The sequence below is a fragment of the Sceloporus occidentalis genome, unplaced genomic scaffold (assembly GCF_023333645.1).
Source record: "Sceloporus occidentalis isolate IW3139 unplaced genomic scaffold, rSceOcc1.0.p SCAF_3, whole genome shotgun sequence".
Taxonomy (NCBI): Eukaryota; Metazoa; Chordata; class Lepidosauria; order Squamata; family Phrynosomatidae; genus Sceloporus; species Sceloporus occidentalis.
The window spans coordinates 37,961,214-37,978,249 of NW_028316983.1; the positions used below are offsets into that span (position 1 = coordinate 37,961,214).

General features: G+C 44.0%; 1 protein-coding gene across 3 annotated transcripts in view; it reads right to left on the bottom strand.

The window, feature by feature from the left end:
- The window catches only part of TGIF2 (TGFB induced factor homeobox 2), a 42,130-nt gene that overhangs the window by 17,478 nt on the left and 7,616 nt on the right, over nucleotides 1–17,036 (bottom strand). Inside the window, exons 1-2 of one of the 3 annotated variants that reach the window (XM_089514048.1) lie at nucleotides 15,679–15,760; nucleotides 11,460–11,698 (exon numbers count right to left, since the gene is read on the bottom strand). In XM_089514048.1, the coding sequence (XP_089370174.1) occupies nucleotides 11,460–11,698; nucleotides 15,679–15,697 (258 nt within the window). In that variant the 5' untranslated portion in view covers nucleotides 15,698–15,760. Of the gene's footprint in view, nucleotides 1–11,459; nucleotides 11,699–13,343; nucleotides 13,417–15,678; nucleotides 15,761–17,036 lie in introns of those variants that run through there. The other 2 variants (XM_089514049.1, XM_089514050.1) reach the window with 2 other exon arrangements.

Below are 17,036 nucleotides of genomic sequence, written 5' to 3' on the forward strand. Positions count from 1 at the left end.
CAGAACAGACCAAGCATTCTTGTACAGTCAGATCCCAGCTAAGAGGCCTGACGTAGTCAGTACAGAGATGGGAATTATCAAAGGAAACTCAGAGCTCCATAAGAAAAGCTACTGGCTATTCACTGAGTCAGGCACCCAAGTGACTCTCACCTATATGGGAAGAGTTAACTATTATAGAGAAGGAGAGAGGGAAGGAAGACAAAAAAAAATGATCATGAGCAGTCGCTTTTAAAAAGCACTCTGTGCTTTTCACAAAACTAGGCAGCAGCATTCAAACAATCTAAATACTACAAGTCACTCAATCACAACGTTATTCAGATTTTTTCCCCCTCCTCTTCTGTCCTTCCTCAAATGTTTTTGATTCAACATTGGACACACCAAACAGTTAAGGTTTATCAAGAATTTGAAGACAAACTAGCACTCTGTATGGACAGAGGTTGTTTGTTTATCTAAACAGACACAGATCACAACATGCACTTCCAATCTCAACAATCAGCTCTTCAGCATGGTTACCTGGAAGCCTCTTTGAAATCAGTGAAATTGCAAAGCCAACCAAGTTACAAGCAGCCTCGCGAGCATTTTTAAAAAACTGGCTGGCAGGGGAAGAGACAACAACACTTAGGATAGCTCAGTCATCTTGTACATGAACACTCAAATGCTCAGATTTTGAGAATTAAAGTTTAAAGGGTTTAAGGAGTGGCAAAATTTGTTGGAGCCTCTACATAAGATAGACAAAAGATATATAGGCGTGTTACAGACCGCCGGATTGCGGCGGTCTGCTGCCACTGCCAGTTGCTGCGTCCGGGAACCGCAGCAGCCAAACAGCGCAGTTCCTGGACGCAGCAAAAAAGGAGCACGAAAATCACGCTCCTTCTTGCAGCCCGGAAGAGATGCCGCGAGGTGCTAGTCACACACTCGCGGCGTCACTTCCGCCGCGCGACATGCAGGCGCAGAGCGTCCGTTACGTCAAAATGGCGGCGGCTGTGTGGAACGGCCGCCGCCATTTGTAACAGACTCAGTCCGTGCTAGGGTTAGGGGCGTCTGGAAGAGACGCCCCTTTCTAACCCTAGCACAGACTGAGTCCATCCTAGGGTGCCCATTTGTAACAGGCCATAGCCTCATACTAGCTGAGATAATGGAAATACTATGCAGAAACACATGTATTAATATACATGGCTCCCTATGGCTCTTCCAACTTGAAACCCACCTTGTCCCTTGTAAGCCTTTGACTTGTACCTTTCAATCCTCATTCACTTTCGCACCAGTAATAAAGTCTGTATGTAAATGCCATGATGTTTGACCACATTGAGCCTTATCCTCTTAACAGTCTTCTTCCATTCTTCTATTATTTATTTGAGACTTAAAGCTCCTCAGCAAAGTTACCTGCCTACTCTTCCTGAGGTTTCAGGAACACAAATGGTCTCAATTAAAAAGTGTTCAGCCCAGTCTCTTCAATGTCAGGGGTGAGCATTGCAACCTGCAACCTCAAACTTCTGCCTAATCCCAAACTATCTGGGAGGGATCCATGGAGATCAAGCCAACACATTAAATTTACTCTTATCATGGTCTTCTCTGCCACATGTGTCTTTCTCACAAAGATTTTAAAAGGATGACAAAGAAAATTATACCTGAACTTTCACACTACATAATTACAGTGCTGTGATTCCACTTTTATTACCATGGCAACATCCCATGATAATAATCCTAGGATCTTCAGAATCCTGGATTCCTGGGATCTGCAGAATTTTTAGCCAAAAAGCTCAGCATTCCACAGAAGTTGAATCATAATGGTTCTAGAACTGTGTAGTGTAAAAAGGCCTCAGAAGTGTATCCAGACAACATAATTATAGTACTTTGATACCCCTTTAATTGTCATGGTTCTGTCTTAATGAAAACTGAAATTTGTATTTCCATGAGATACTCAGAACTTTAGTCAAAAAAATTCTAGTACAGGTTATGCATTAGACCAGTGGTTCTCAATCTTTATCTCCCCAGACATTTTGGACTCTATTTTCCAGAAACTACAGCCAAAATGGCCACTGGTCATGGACCACTGTAGCTGAAGTCCAAAACATCCAAGGATGAAGTCTGAGACCACTGCAGTAGAGATTCTGTAAGATGAGTCCACAGCATTTAAAGGGGTATTCAACTGCTACAACTGTGTAGCTCTATGGAAATGACTAAATTCAGATCAGGTGCTAACTGGGTGTCACTGCATCAATTTCTGCTACAATCGATTCCATCCAAGTTAGATCTGACAGGCCCTCAAACCTTTAAATGTTGCACTGCCAAAAGATCACAGAGAGCTGGCACTTCCAGAAAAGAACTCATTGTACAGAAGGTATTTATAACAGTTAAAATTTTGTTGAAGAATCTTGGCTAATTTAAAATCATAATTTAAAAGCACAGTCTTAAAAGGCAATTGTTCTAGGCTCTGCCCCCACTCCCAGCAGAACTAATCATGGTCATCGGTCTGTGAACTTAAGATATTCCAAATAGACATTGATCGTGTGAATTAGTGAAGCATTTGTTTATTAACCTAAACAGCCAAGGAATTTTTCATCAGAAGGAAATTTCCAGTTTCTGGAATCAAGTCTGTTTCCCTTTTAAATAAACTGTGCACTTCAGAAAGCCTGCTGCCTAGCAGGCTAGTTGAATACAGCAACGCTTAACTGAAATGAGTAACACTCTCTAAAAGACTAAAACATGGTCTAAAACACTGCTTCTCTGGCACAGCGAGCATTTTTTCCCCTATTCTGCCAGGGAGTGGTACTATATTTGTGCCCTGGAAAGTCATTGACAGCAATGGGTCCAAACTATCACACTGAGTAGTAAAGCTCTAAGACATGGTGTAAAACTTCCTTCATCTGCTTACAGCAAGATGAATGCCTGCTTCATGGGCATAATGAGAATTACACAAGGAAAAAGAAACCTGCATTCACCTCAAGACACTATTGGACTTTAACTTCCATAATACCCAATCCCTGGCCATGCTGTCTGGGGCTTATGAGAGCTGGAGTACAAGAATACATGAAGTGCCACAGGTTTCTCATCTCTGGGTTATGAGGACAATCAACATGATTAAGGGCTGCTTTCATGATATGGTTCTGTGCACTACTATTGCCCAGCTACATAATAACAGCTGACACTGAGACTGCATAAGTCCTGTATGTTCTGAGATGGGGTGGGAAAAGCAAGAACACTCAGATATCGCTTCATTTCAACACTAGGTCTCTGCTTGCTAGGGCTGACAGAATCTGCAGTTTGACAATAGAGAGGGATGTGTTCTGCTCACTTTTGCTCTGAAAGAGAGGCCAGAGTACAGAAAGGAAGGTTTGGAGATGAGAAGACCCAGGGAGGAAAACAAACGCTTACTCCTTTTTGTCCAAAGCCTTTTTTTGACCAGAAAAACTGAAAAAACTGATTATGAATTGCTTTTTTTTCAGAATGATGAATAAAATATTTTTTAAAAGTGTATTCATATATTTCTCCTTCTCCCCCCCCCCCCCCATTCTTACTAACAATTGTGTAAAGACCAATTCCTCCCTTGGTTTCCTTTTCCCAGTTCTTTTTATAGTAAGAAGTACTTTATGTCTACTGTTTAACACTATAGAGAATTAGAGAAGATTAAACAAAATTCTTTGTTTTACTAACAGCAATGGATTCCATTTTTAATGAAGAGTATTCTGCCTAACTCCTCATAAACTGGCAAAAGCAAAGAGATTCCTTACAGTTCAGAACCTTGCAAACTGAATTTATAACAATATTTTGAAGAGAAAATTCAATTTCTATTTATTTCTCAAATAAACTGTACCTTTAATAAATCAGACATGGTGTTTTTAATGCCAACCCAAATTACATAATGCATTTTCCTAAAGTAACAAGATTACTTTCAATCAGTAAAGGGTGCTAATACTGCTTTTTTTTTCTTTCAATTTTTCAGAAAATGTATATTCTTCTTTTTACACACACACCCAACCAAGGCTTCAAAATATCTGGAAATTTTACATTTCTGCATGGGTTTTCTTGGAACCATCTGGTTTGCCACTGTGGAAAAGAAGCTGCTGTTGTTTTTTCCAACTTATGGGGACCCTAAGGTAAACCTATCATGGGGTTTTCTCCACATGTTTCTTCAGAGGAAATTTGCCTTTGCCACTGCCATCCAGTAAGGCTCAGTGTGTAATTTGCCCAAAGTCACCCAGTACACGGCCAAGCCGGGATTAGAACCCTGGTCTCCAGAGTCATAGTCCAGAGCCACTACACCACACTGGCTCTCATGGAAAAGATGGTACTGGACTAGGCGCACCTTTGGTATGATTCAGCCAAAATGTTATGCAGGACATGGGGAAATTACCCTTGAATGTCTCTCATTCATGGGGTAACCATGTCAAAGTCAACTTTATGGCAGTTAACAAAGGACTGCAACTCTGAGCTACCATGATCAACTTTCCAAACACTAGTCTTATGTTTTTTGAAAAGAATCTAGCTGGTCACTCCCAGAGAGTTGTTTTAAGATACACAGATCCAGAAGGGAAGATAGACTCAAAAGACCATGACCTAACTCTTAATAAACCAATGCCAATAAAATAAAAAGATAAAGCAAGGTACAATGAAGAAAATTTTTGCAAGAGGCAGTAGAAACACTACTCCATTTCCTAGTAGTCTGAACTTAAGTTGTCCAACTTAGTTCAGACATGTTACAAAGCTGTTCGCCAATGTATCTCTGGGGGGGGGGGGGGGGGAACCAAATATATTTGGTCATTAAGCTTTTGGTATGTGATCTAAATGGACATACGTCTACAGTTTTATTTTGTAGATGTACAGCCCTGCATTTACTTGACGGCTTTTCACCATCATAATTTGGATATTTAACTTAACTCAGATCAAGTTCTGTAATCCACTGGAATGTGGTATGGGTTTACAGAACAGTATTAAGATAGGAAGTGCCAAATGACTAATTGGTTTCTCAGGTGGGAAAATGCAGCTTTTGCTGCAAAGAACAACAACAATCTAATTTTTACATTGGCAAATTACCAGGACCAGCCTGAGCAATTTTAACTTTGCAAGGAAAAATGACTCAAGATCAGAGACCTCTTAGGGCATTTGCAAGATGAATCACCCATCCAACCAAGACTTTTTGTCACAGAAGTCACAGGAATCCTGGTCCCTACCCCTTGGCATATGCCTTTTAACATGCTGTCCAATTATAATGCTGAAGTAGCATGGCCTCTCACAATACTTAAAGACTGCTCACCCTCACCCTCCCACTCCACGTCCCAACTACCTTTCTGGAGTATAAGAGTGATTTGGGAAGAAAACATTAAACAGCAGTATTAGATTCCAAATCCAAGTAAAATATAGTAAGTATTGGAACGGGCCAGTTTTCACCCATGTTGTGCTGAGATCCTAAATCCAAAGATACCAGAACAAATAAAAATATTCTAGTGCTTGGTGACTTGCAAATAATTTAATGCTGACAGACAAAATGCTGCATTTTTCAAAATCTCCAATCCTTGTTCTGAGAATTTATAGATGTACACACAGTAGGCAGACAGCACAAATAAGGAAGACTCTTCAGAAATTCCACAGCCAGCCTGGCCACTGGCTGGGAAATCTAAGGAGCTGTTGTCCCTAAAGAAATTAAATGTTTCTGAGCACATCTCATATTTTACTTGACTAAAACCATCACAATATGACATTTAGTTATTTCTGAAGATTTTAGTCCATCTTTCAAATGCTCAGGTGCTTAGAAAAACATTACAGTGGACCCTTGTTATACGCTGGGGTTTGGTTCCAAGATCCCCAGTGTATAACAAAATCCGTGTATGCTCAAGTCCCATTAAATATAATGACATAGCAAAATGGTGTCCCTAATAAAAATGGAACATCAAGGTAAATTTATACTTTTTTGGAACATTTTCAAACCGTGTATGCTTGAATCCGTGTATAAAAAATCCGTGTATAAGAAGGGCCGACTGTAGAAGGAATTTAATTTTAGAGAGGCTAGGTTTTGTACACACTGAAGTCAAACAAACAGCTGCCCAAAGTTAAAACTACAACAGCTAAAAAAATGCCAGGGCAAACACAAACACACAGCTGTACTATGTGCTATGGAAATGGAAGTGGCTAAATTCAGATCAGGTGTTGAGTGGGTGTCACTGCATTTCTGCTACAATTACTTACATCTGGGTTAGATCTGACAATCTATCTCCCTTAATTTTTAAATTTCCTTCCTTCCTTCCCCCTCCCCTGGTACAACCACAAATTCACAGAGAAAAATTTAGGATGAAGAAATATAGGGAGCATGGCCTGGGGGAGTTTGTTTTGTTTTTCTTCATTTCTAAAACTAAGGTCTGGGGAGGCCTTATCCTATCACTCTAAAGAGACATGCCAAATATCAACCTAAACAAACTATAGTGCTGCCATTCCACTTTAATGACTTATTGTTCGGTGAGGACACTGGACTGGAGCACACTGGAATTCTTATGTCCCTCTCTAAACTGCAACTCCCAGGATTCACAGGATGGCACCAAAGCATTTAAAATGGAATAACAGCACTATCATTCTATAGAGCATATGGGCTCCAGGTTAGCTCAAGACATTTTGCTTCCTCAGACGAATGTCAACAATGAGTGTATAAACACATACATACACTAAACACATAAAACCCACATGGGCTGCAGTTATTTTATTTTAACATTTGCAACAGGACAGCATACAGTGGAACTTCGCCATACGCGGGGGATCCGTTCCGGATCCCGCCGCGTATGGCGATTTCCGCCTATGCTCGAGCCCCATTGTAAACAATGGGGCTTGTGCACGGCGGCGCGGAGGTGTGCAGGGCGCAATGGGCGCATGCGCGGCACAACAAGCACGCACACCCATTCAACTGAATGGGATGCGCCGCCCCTTCCGCCCCGCACGGCTTGAGCGCGTACGCTCAAAGCCGCTTAAAAAAAGTCCGTGTATGTGGAGGCCCCACTGTACTTCACTGTCTCTCTGGGCAGCAAGCTCGCTAAGGGGATGCAAGGCACACTGTATGGCACACACACATCCATTCTTCTTGCCTCCAACATCTTGCCACTGCTCAGTCAACAAAACCACAGCATCTCAGCAAGGCACTGTCGTTTAGTTAATAGTGCTGAACTGAGACATGGGAAATCCAAATTTCAAGCCATGAAAACTCTCTGGGTGACTTTCATGGTATTCATAATCCCCTGGATCGGCCTACTTAACAAGGCTGTTTTGAGGACTAACTGGGAAAAGAGAGCTACACACCCTGCCTTGAACTTTTTAGATGAAAGGCAAGATATTGATTTAACTAATAATAAATACAGCTGCACCTAATGGCAGGGCCAGCCCTGACCATCTTAAAGTGGAATTTAAATATATTTGGGCACCCCTGCTGTTGTGTGCCTGTATCATGGTGAATCGTCTAACTAAAAAGATTGTATGTACAGCGCTGTGTAAATTTACAGCATTTCATAAATAAAGGTTAATAATAATAATAATAATAATAATGTATCACAGGCATTTCTTGACAAGTTGTATTCACAGGGAATTTACCATTGCCTTCCGCCAAGACTAAGGCCCGAACAGATAGGCCAAAATAAAGCTGCTTCAAGTCACTTTGGAGGTATGATGTTTAAATAATGCATGTGTCCTAAGAGGCTGGAAGCCATGCCAAAGCCATGCTTCAATCCTAAGGACTGGAGCACAGCTTAGGTGCAGCTTCTGGCCTCTTAAGATGTGTGTGTCATTTAAACAGCATACCTCCAAAATGACCTGAAGCAGCTTTTTTTTGGGCCTGTCTGTTCGTGCCCTAAGAGCGTGTAATCTGCTCAAGGGGGGGGGGATTTGAGCCCTGACCTCGAGATTCTTAACCACCATAACACACTGGTTTTCAGTGTGGCAACCTTACTGTTCTATTAATATAGGTGCATTACAGACCGCCGAAAAGCGGCGGCCTGCACCCGCCCCTTTCCCTGCCGGATCGGGGCCTCAGTGGTCTGAGCAGCAGTCACTGAAGCCCCGATCCGCCGCTTTCCAGGCCGCGGGGAAGCGGCAAAAGGCCACTTCCCCGAGGCCTGGAAAGGGGTGTCCTTGGGGCTTCAAGCCCCAAGGACACCCCGCGGTGGCAGGGAGGAGGAGAAAGGGGCCGCTTGGCCCCTTTCTCCTCTGTGTTGCTGGGCGCAGCGATCTAAAGGCTGCACCAGCGATGCAAGACCAGGAAGGAGCTCCGTTTCGGAGCTCTTTCCTGCACCCACGAAAGGGTGCTCTAAGTGCCGTCACGCGAGGGTACAGGAAGGAGCTCTGAAATGGAGCTCCTTCCTGGTGTTGCGTCGCTGGCGCAGCCTTTAGATGGCTGCGCCCAGCGACGCAGAGGAGAAAGGGGTCAAGCGGCCCCTTTCTCCTCCTCTCTGCTGCCGCGGGGTGTCCTTGGGGTTTGAAGCCCCAAGGACACCCCTTTCCAGGCCTTGAGGAAGTGGCCTTTTGCCGCTTCCCCGCGGCCTGGAAAGCGGCGGATCGGGGCCTCAGCGGCTGCTGCTCTGGCCACTCAGGCCCTGATCTGGCCTCCGTTTCGGAGCTCCTTCCTGCACCTACGAAAGGGCGCACTAAGCGCTCTTGCGCGGCGCCTCAGTGCATTCGTGATGCCATCATGGTAGCCCCCATGTAGATGGGGCGCCGCCATCTTGTACATCCTCAGGACGTATTAGGCTTGGGGACGTCAAGAAGTTACGCCCCTTTTTAAACTTAGGATGTCCTGAGGACGTCCCTTATGGCGGTCTGTAACGCACCATATTTTCATCCCAGGAAGTAATGGGATTTAAACCACCCCAGTACAGCACACTGTGCATAGATATCTACTAAAATAGGATTAAAATACCTTATCTTAGCAATATTTCTTGAGAAATACTGCCAACCGCAAACTTTCATCTGTTCAGATATTACTCTCCCTAACCCACTGTACCAAGACCATCCTAAAAAGCTTTGATGACTTCTAAGACAAACACAATCTAAAGTTGCTGATTCCCCAAATATAGCCAGATCATTTTCTACATCTTAACCCCACGAACCTTCTGCCCTGTGAGTCCAGAAGAGGACCTAATCACTCAGCTTGCATTTAGAGATCTTCGACTCCATCATGCCCACTACTTCCTAGAGCATGCATGAAATATCCTCTATAATGAAGAATTACATGCGTCAACTGTTCAATACTCACAGTCCGTGCCATCATTTGAATTAACTTTTTACTTTTATATCCTGCCTTTCTTCCAGTGAAGTAAAAAAGATGATGTATATGGAACCTTTCTATATTTTATCCCCACAACAATCATGAAAGGAAGAGGCCAGATCACTTTCCTCTCAAAAAAAAAGGTGTGTAACTTGCTAGCATTACTAATTCAAGTTTTTTTAAAAAAATGTAAAAATACAAAACAGCAAAATATCACGCTCAAAGCAATGTTGTAAGAATAACATTATAGCTGACCCTTCTTATCTGTAAAGATTCAGCTCCAGGGCCCTGCAGATGGCAAAAAACACAAGACAGTCATGCTCCATATTATTCAACTGTGACAACGTTGAATTCACTGCCAGTGAATAATATGGAATGTGGTGAACCACAAGCAGTCAAATCCATGGACTGCCAGATGCTAACGGCAACAGCCCACTGTATACATGACTTGTTCTGTTAATGCTGTTACTGGTTATTGTACTATTGCCAGCTCTGGGGAAAGTGGCATCTGAACACCATACCCCCAAGTCGCCCAGAAGCCAACTGGCATGCCCAGTGCAGTGTCCAGGAGACTTGATGGCATGGCATGGCATAAACGCCATGCCCCCAAGCCGGCTAGAAGCTTACTGGGCCATCTGCTTCGGCACCAAGTCTTGGGCATTTTGGCCTCATTTCCAAATTCATCACCTCCAAGTTAAACCTTGCTTATTCCAACAGATATTTCTTGCATATTACATGTACTTGAGATTACATGCCCTACAAAAATCAGACCCATAGGAAAAGTACAGCTCTATACTAGATCTTGACACATAAATTATTCATTATATTCACTGCACTTTGTTTTATAGGGCCATACATTCCCTCCAGCACTGGTTCTAAACGAGTTCACGGGATCTCTATGCTAATTCTAATTAAACTCTTTTACTTCAGCTGGCCTCTACAAGCATATTTGACACCAAGCTGCATCACAACACCAAATGGATACTTAATTTGTTTTTCTGCAAAAACTTCTTAAGAATCTCTTTACTCTATATGAAATAGAGCCATCCAGTTCCAATGTTAGCAAGTGAAAGGTGATGAGGAGTGTCTGCTACACATACAGCTGTGATCTTTATTAGGAACAAGTAAACCAATTCTGAGTGGTCGCCTAAGAAAACGCTGTAAAATTCATGAGGTTGCCATACGTCAACAGATAATTTGAAGGCACAAAGTGCCCTAAGAAGATAAGCAGGCTTTTCAAATTTCTTAAAGTCTCTTCTTTGGGTCAGAAACAAAAAGAGGATGGAACAGAAATAAAACACAAAGGGGAGATGCATAAAAATATCTGTGAAGTCTACAGTTTTTACTGGTCTTAAAATGGTGTATATGAGGGATTATTCTGAGGTCACTACAGATGAGTACAAAACAGATTTCAGAATGTTTCAAGAGCAACAGAATAAGAAATACTATGACCTTTCTCCCTTGGAACATACCAAAAAAGTAGTTATTTGCATTCAGTTCCAGCATAAAACAAAACATGCTTATCCCTTATAAAGCAGGAGAAAAATCTGGTAGTCCTACACCAAGGTGGGCAATCTGTGGCCTTCAAGATATAGCTGGACAGCAATTCTCAACAACATAGCCAATTGTGAGGAGTCACAGGACATGCAGTCTGTGTCTCAGTTGGTGAGAGCGAACACATTCTGGCGCTGAAGGAGAGCAACAGGGGATTAATTTTAACTGAGCAAAAGGTAAAAGAGTTAACAGAAGTCATGTGAGGCAATATCCACTACTAGCTGGAGGCCACAGAACTCACATCCAGGGAACATCCAAGGATGTTCCCTGGATGTCTAACTTCCATACATGGTCTACATTACTTTTATCTTCTTTGGGGCAAGGGTACTGAGAGCCTGCCTGGTGTACTGGTTTGAGTGTTGGACTGGGACTCTGGAAACCAAGGTTTGAGTCCATGCTCAGCCATGGAAACCCATTGGGTGACCTTGAGTAAATCACTCTCTCTCTCTCTCTATGTCTGTCAACCTCAGAGGAAGGTAAAGGCAAATCCTCTCTGATTAAATCTTGTCAGGAAAACCCTGTGATGGATTTGCCTTAAGAGTCATCATAAGTTGGAAATGACTTGAAGATACACAACAACAAGTGACTTCTAAAACTGAACAGCAGATCTGGTAAACAATCCATCATCACAGGCCATCTTGCAGGAAAAGAACTATATAGTGGTTCTTACTTGAAGAACTGAGAGGCTTGTTTGTCCAGAAAGGCTTAGCTTCTCTTGCTCAGAGGGATAAGCATTGAACCTGTGCTCATACAGCCACTCCCGGAGAATCTTCACTGACTCCTTTGGAAGATTGCCCCTTCGTTTCCTCTTCCCAGACTGCAATGGATCCTGACATAGGTTCCCATCATCTTCTCCAAAGTCACTATCTGACATGGTGGAGCTGTTGGCAGACTTTTCCTGATTCAAGCCTGGAAGATAATACAAAATGAATACGGTGGGTGTAGAACTGTGGGCACTTCAAGACAAATCACCTGCAACCAACCTCTGTAAGGATATACAGCAAGAAGGAAAAAAGATAATACAGTATAAGAATTCAGTCTTATTCTGTGAACACTATTTGTTGTTCCTGTGTGCCTTCAAGTCGTTCCTGACTTATGGCGACCCCTGCATGTCAATAAAACGTGATGTAAAATTTCCATGGGCTGACTCAATCCAAGAGCTAGACAACTGTTCTAAACTCTCAGGGAACTATGGCCTGAATTCTGTTGTGAGCCCTAACTTTTATTCAGATTTGATTAATATGTTCTTTCTAGGAATCTAGGTCCTCCAGCATAACTCTGCCAGAAGTTGACCATGCTGGAGAACCCACAGATTCCTAAACACTTCTCTAGGCATTTGCAGGTCCTCCAGCAACATTTTATGGTCAACCTCCAGAGTTGTACTGGAGGACCTAGAGATTCCTAGAGAGGTTTTTTCTCAGGTTTAAAAAAACAGGTTTTTCAAATTTATTTTTTCCACTTCACTGGGGTCCTGTGCCCCTAAACCCAGTGAATGTGGAGGGCCCTATGTACATGCATTGGATCAATGTGTGGACTCACCATTCAACAGCTAATTCAAAGGGTCTACTCTGGTACATACTAGAGTTCAGCCCTATGTTTCAGCTCACTTTCTACACTGCAAGACCAAACAAAGAGCAACATGTGTTCTATTTAACAGGCTAGCATGAGAGAAAACAAGTTACCAAGTTTTACCACAAGAGCTGAACTTCAGCTACCTTCATTGTAAAGAAATTTATGAAAGCATGTTTTAGAAACTTCCCACTCCCACCAAAAAATGTGGCACCTCTTTTTAGCCCAAACTCCAGGCACATCCAACTATTTTATCAGATTCTGAAGACTGTCTTTTTATGGATTTTTCTTCCTCCAGATTCTGAAATTATCTTTGCACTTTTTCCTCCTTTTCTGACATGCTCCTAAAACTGTTATTAACTGCTAATTGTTATTATTCTGAATTACATAAATCCAAACATTATTTATTTTGCATGCCTCTTTTCTCCCAAAGTGGAACCTACAGCGCCTCACAGACAATTATGAATAAAAAACGTACTAATACAATTTTAAATACAATTAAAATCCATTCATTTAAACACATAAAATGTTTTGGGGGGGGGGGAACCAAACCAACCTCTCCCCCCCAAAAAAAAAAAACTTCTGGCATTCTATGAATTCTTTTTAAACACAGCAAATGTTTTTTAAAAAACAGAGATCAAGTTTCCTGGGGCTCAAATTCTTTTTCAAAACGCCAGCTTGGTCATTTCCCTCCTTGGTGCAAAGGGAGCGAACTCCATTTACAGCCATTTCTCCCATCGACACAAAACTTCAAAAATAAATGAGAGCTGGGAAGGAAGAGACAGAAGGGGAGACAGAGGAAAAAGAGATTTATTTGAAAGGAGGGGGCTGGTTTATAGGACAGGCGACTTTCAGTTCGCTTAAGGCTAGCTGGCTGCTCCTTCCCAGACATGCGGTCGGTTTGTTTGGAGGAAGGCATTCAAAGATCAACACGTCTATCTTGCATCCTCCCCCAACAAACACACACAGAGCCACACATACGCACCAGGCAAATTCAAGTCCATGGAAATGCCAACTCGTCTCCTTCCCAGAGAAAATGGCAAGACTTTGTGCCTAATTTTCAAGGAAAGCAAATGGATCCCCCTTCCTACTCTTCCTACTCTTGCAAGGCAACACAAGGCTCCAAGAGGGAGGGAGGGAGGGAGGGATTCTCTTCTTTCTCTTCTGTTTCAAGTCTGTAACTCATGAGGGATGGAGGAGGGGCTTGCTTGCTTTATCCCTTTTTGTTGCTGCTACTGTTGTTGTTGTTGTTGCCGCTTCCTCCGCTTACCCAAACCGCCAGCTGCACAGGATGGGAACACCACAATCCAGCCCCAGGGACACAAAAACACCAACAACTCCAGAAAGAGAGAGAGAGAGAGAGGAAACAATGCAAAGGAAGAGTTAGAAGAAGTACACGTTGCTGCTGGGTTTTGTGTTTATAGGGGTGAATGTTTTCTCCAAACTGCCCATTCCCCCCTTGCGCCCCAAAAAAAGGGGGGGGTAGATGAAAGGAAACAAAACAAGGCCCACCAGCACCCCAAAAAAGGAATAAAAAGCCTCAGAAAGGAGCGAGAGGGAGTTTTAAAAAACCCCAGCAACAAGCGGCAAAACGCGGAGGCCATTCCTCCACAAAGAGAGCATGGCCTGGAAAAAGAAAGCGGCTGAGGCGGAAAAGAAAGACCGGGAGAGGGAGAGCAAGAAGTGGGCTGGGTTTTTAAAGGTTACATTTTTGCTTCCTAAGATTACATGTTTCCCTTCCCTGGTTCTGAGTCCCAGGGAGGAAAGCCAGCCACATGTCAAGAAGTTTGCTACTTGCTCAGAAAAGCAACAGAGCGGTCTCTGGGTTGTTTTCTCCAGATTAAAAGGCACCCAGAGTTTTCCTCCTCGGTGGGGAAGAAGGAAAAGGGACCCCTACACCCAGATATTTCTTGGGGGGGTGGGGGGGGTTCCAAAGCAAAGTCGAAGCTAACCTGAGTTCAACTCCCCCTCCTCTCCGCACAAAACAAACCCAGACTCCATGTTGTCTGCCTGTTACAAGGTCCTTTTCACCCCCAAATTCTCCCCCTCCAAAACCTTTGGGGGGATCAGGGCAGAGGGATCTGAGGGCCCCAAGGCGAACCAAAAAGGGGGTTTTCCCAGGAAATCCAAAAGTGAAACAGAGACACACTTACACACACACACACACACACACAAAGTTTCGCTCTGAGTGACAGATGCCGAGACAGAGTTCTCTTTGTTCCAAAAGAAACAGGAACTACTTGCCCTGCTTTCTCCCCTCCCTCCCTCCCTCCCTCCCTCCCTCCCTTCCATCGCACGCGTTTCCCTGGTTTTACTCCAAACACATCCTCCTCTTCCTCCCCAAAAACTGTCATTTTACAACAGGGTTTGTTGGAAAACCCACATCCAAAACAGAGTGAGGCGGAGTTGTTGGGGGGGGGGCAGGAAAGAAGAAGAGTGCCCAAGGGAAGGGAAGGAGGGGGGCTTTGTTTTGCCCAAGAGGGGAAAGTGGGACAAGGTGCCATTTTGGGAGCAAGAGAGAAAAGAGAGAGGGGCGCAAATATATATATATATATATATATATATAGGCTCCACCTGAGGAAGGAGGAAGAGGACAAGCATAAGAGAGAACAAAGTTGGGCTCCAGTTTGGTCCAAACAAAAGACACCAGACAAAAGAGCCTCCTCCTCCTCCTCCTTGGCTCCTCCAGAGTTGCCTGAAGGAGGCAAAAAGGCGCCTCAACTTTGCCCAAAGTCTCCTGACCCCAACTTTAAGTCTTTTGGGGGGAAGGAAAAGCCTGGCCTTCGTCCCCCCTCCTCTCCCCCGGAGACTTTGGGCAAAGTTAGGGCTGGGGAGGCATTCCCTGCTTTTCCTCCAAAAAAAGACTGACATTTGCTTTTTTCCTTAGATTTTGGGCAAAGTCGAGGCTTCTCCGGCCTCCCTGGCAACTCCTTCCCCGCCACGAGGTTTTCCATCCTCGACCCCCACCTCGTAAAAAGGGGCCCAGGGGTGAGTGCCCAGGGGTCCTCACTTCCGAGGAGAGGCAGCCCAAAAGGCGGGAGGGGAAACCCAGAAAAAGTTCCTCCCGAGGCTCTTCTGGCCGCGTCAAAGACTCCTGCGCAAAATGGAGGAGGTCTGAGGGGACTCCCCTCCTGGGCAGCAAAGTTGGGGGGAATGGAGGACGGGTCCGGGAAAAGGAGGGCCCTTGGGTCTCCTAAACTCCACCGCCTTTGAGGGGCTCCCCCCCCCCAACTTTGCCCAACTTCCAAGCAAACTGTGACCAAGGAGGAGAGGCAAAGCCTCTCTGGCTTCCCAGCCTAACTTCTGGAGGCGAGGCTTACTTTTCCTGGTGGGTTTCATGGTGGCAAGCCCTCTCTGGGCGCCGGCCGGGCCCCGGGGGCGAGGCCAGGGTCTCCCTCCGGCTTTGTCTGGAGAGGAAGGAGGGCTCTCTGGCTCTGTCTGCCTGGCAGCCCGCTCCTGCCCCGGGCGCCCTGACAGCTCGCGCGGCTGCAGCCTGGGAAGAAAGGGGGCCTCGACGTCAGAGCCCCCCCCGGACACTCAGGGCAGGCCCCCCGAGGGGAGAGGGAGAGGGAGAGGGCTCCGCCGCCGCCACCGCCGCCGCCACCCCCCTCCGGTCCCTCGGAAGGAAGAAAGGAATGGGGTCCCAGGAGGAAGGAGGGAGCCAAACAAAACTCCTCGCTAGGCTTCCCCTGAAAATGCGTCCGTTGGAGGCGGAGAAAACTTCCATTGAAAGTTTGTCTTGGGCCTCCCTTGAAACATGTCAAGAAGAGCTTTTTTTGCTTCAGGGAGGAATTGTGTATTGATATATTTAGAGAGAGAGAGAGAGAGAGAGAGAGTCAAGTTAACGTTTCTGGTCCTAGCCAAAGGCCAGGGCAAAAGGAGCTGCTCAAAAAGCATACAACATTTAAAACAAAAGACACAGAATACAGAGGACAAAAAATGCCCCAACATTTAGTGTGCAGCAAAAACACAGTAGTTAATATTTTAACTGCACACTGTATACAAACACACACACACACTTCCCATGAAAGGTTTTTCTTCCCTTTCAGGGGGAAATATATGTGTGTGTGTGTATGTGTGTACACACACACACACACACATATATATATATCTTTCAAATGAGTTTTTTTTCCTTCAGGGGCGAATATATATAGATATACTTCCAATGAAAGTTGGTTTTTAATTTTCTTTTTTTTTTTGGGGGGGGGGGGAATTATATATATATATATATATATATATATATATATATTACAATGAAAGTTCCTTTTCTTCAGGTAGGAACAATAGATAGATAGACAGATTAACTTCCAATGAAACTTTTCTCTCTTCAGGTGTGTGTGTGTATTCTCTGAAGAAAAAAAAATCATTAAAAGTTAATAAACTTTTTTTATATATAATGAAAATGTCCAATGAACTTTTCTTTCTTCAGGTGGTATCTATACACATTCTATCTGAAGAAGAAAAAAAGTTCATTGAAAGTTTTATCTGTCTCTCAACTGATGCTTTTTCAGGAAAAGAGTGAGGAATTTTGCTTTGTTTCTCTCCCAGCTCTAGAGGAGGTTTGTTTCTTGGGCGTTATCAGACAAGGGAAATTGGAAGTATAATCCAATGGCAATCCGAACGCAATCATGGGGTTTAACGTTATTGCGTGATAGACTACCACACGCAATTTCAGGCA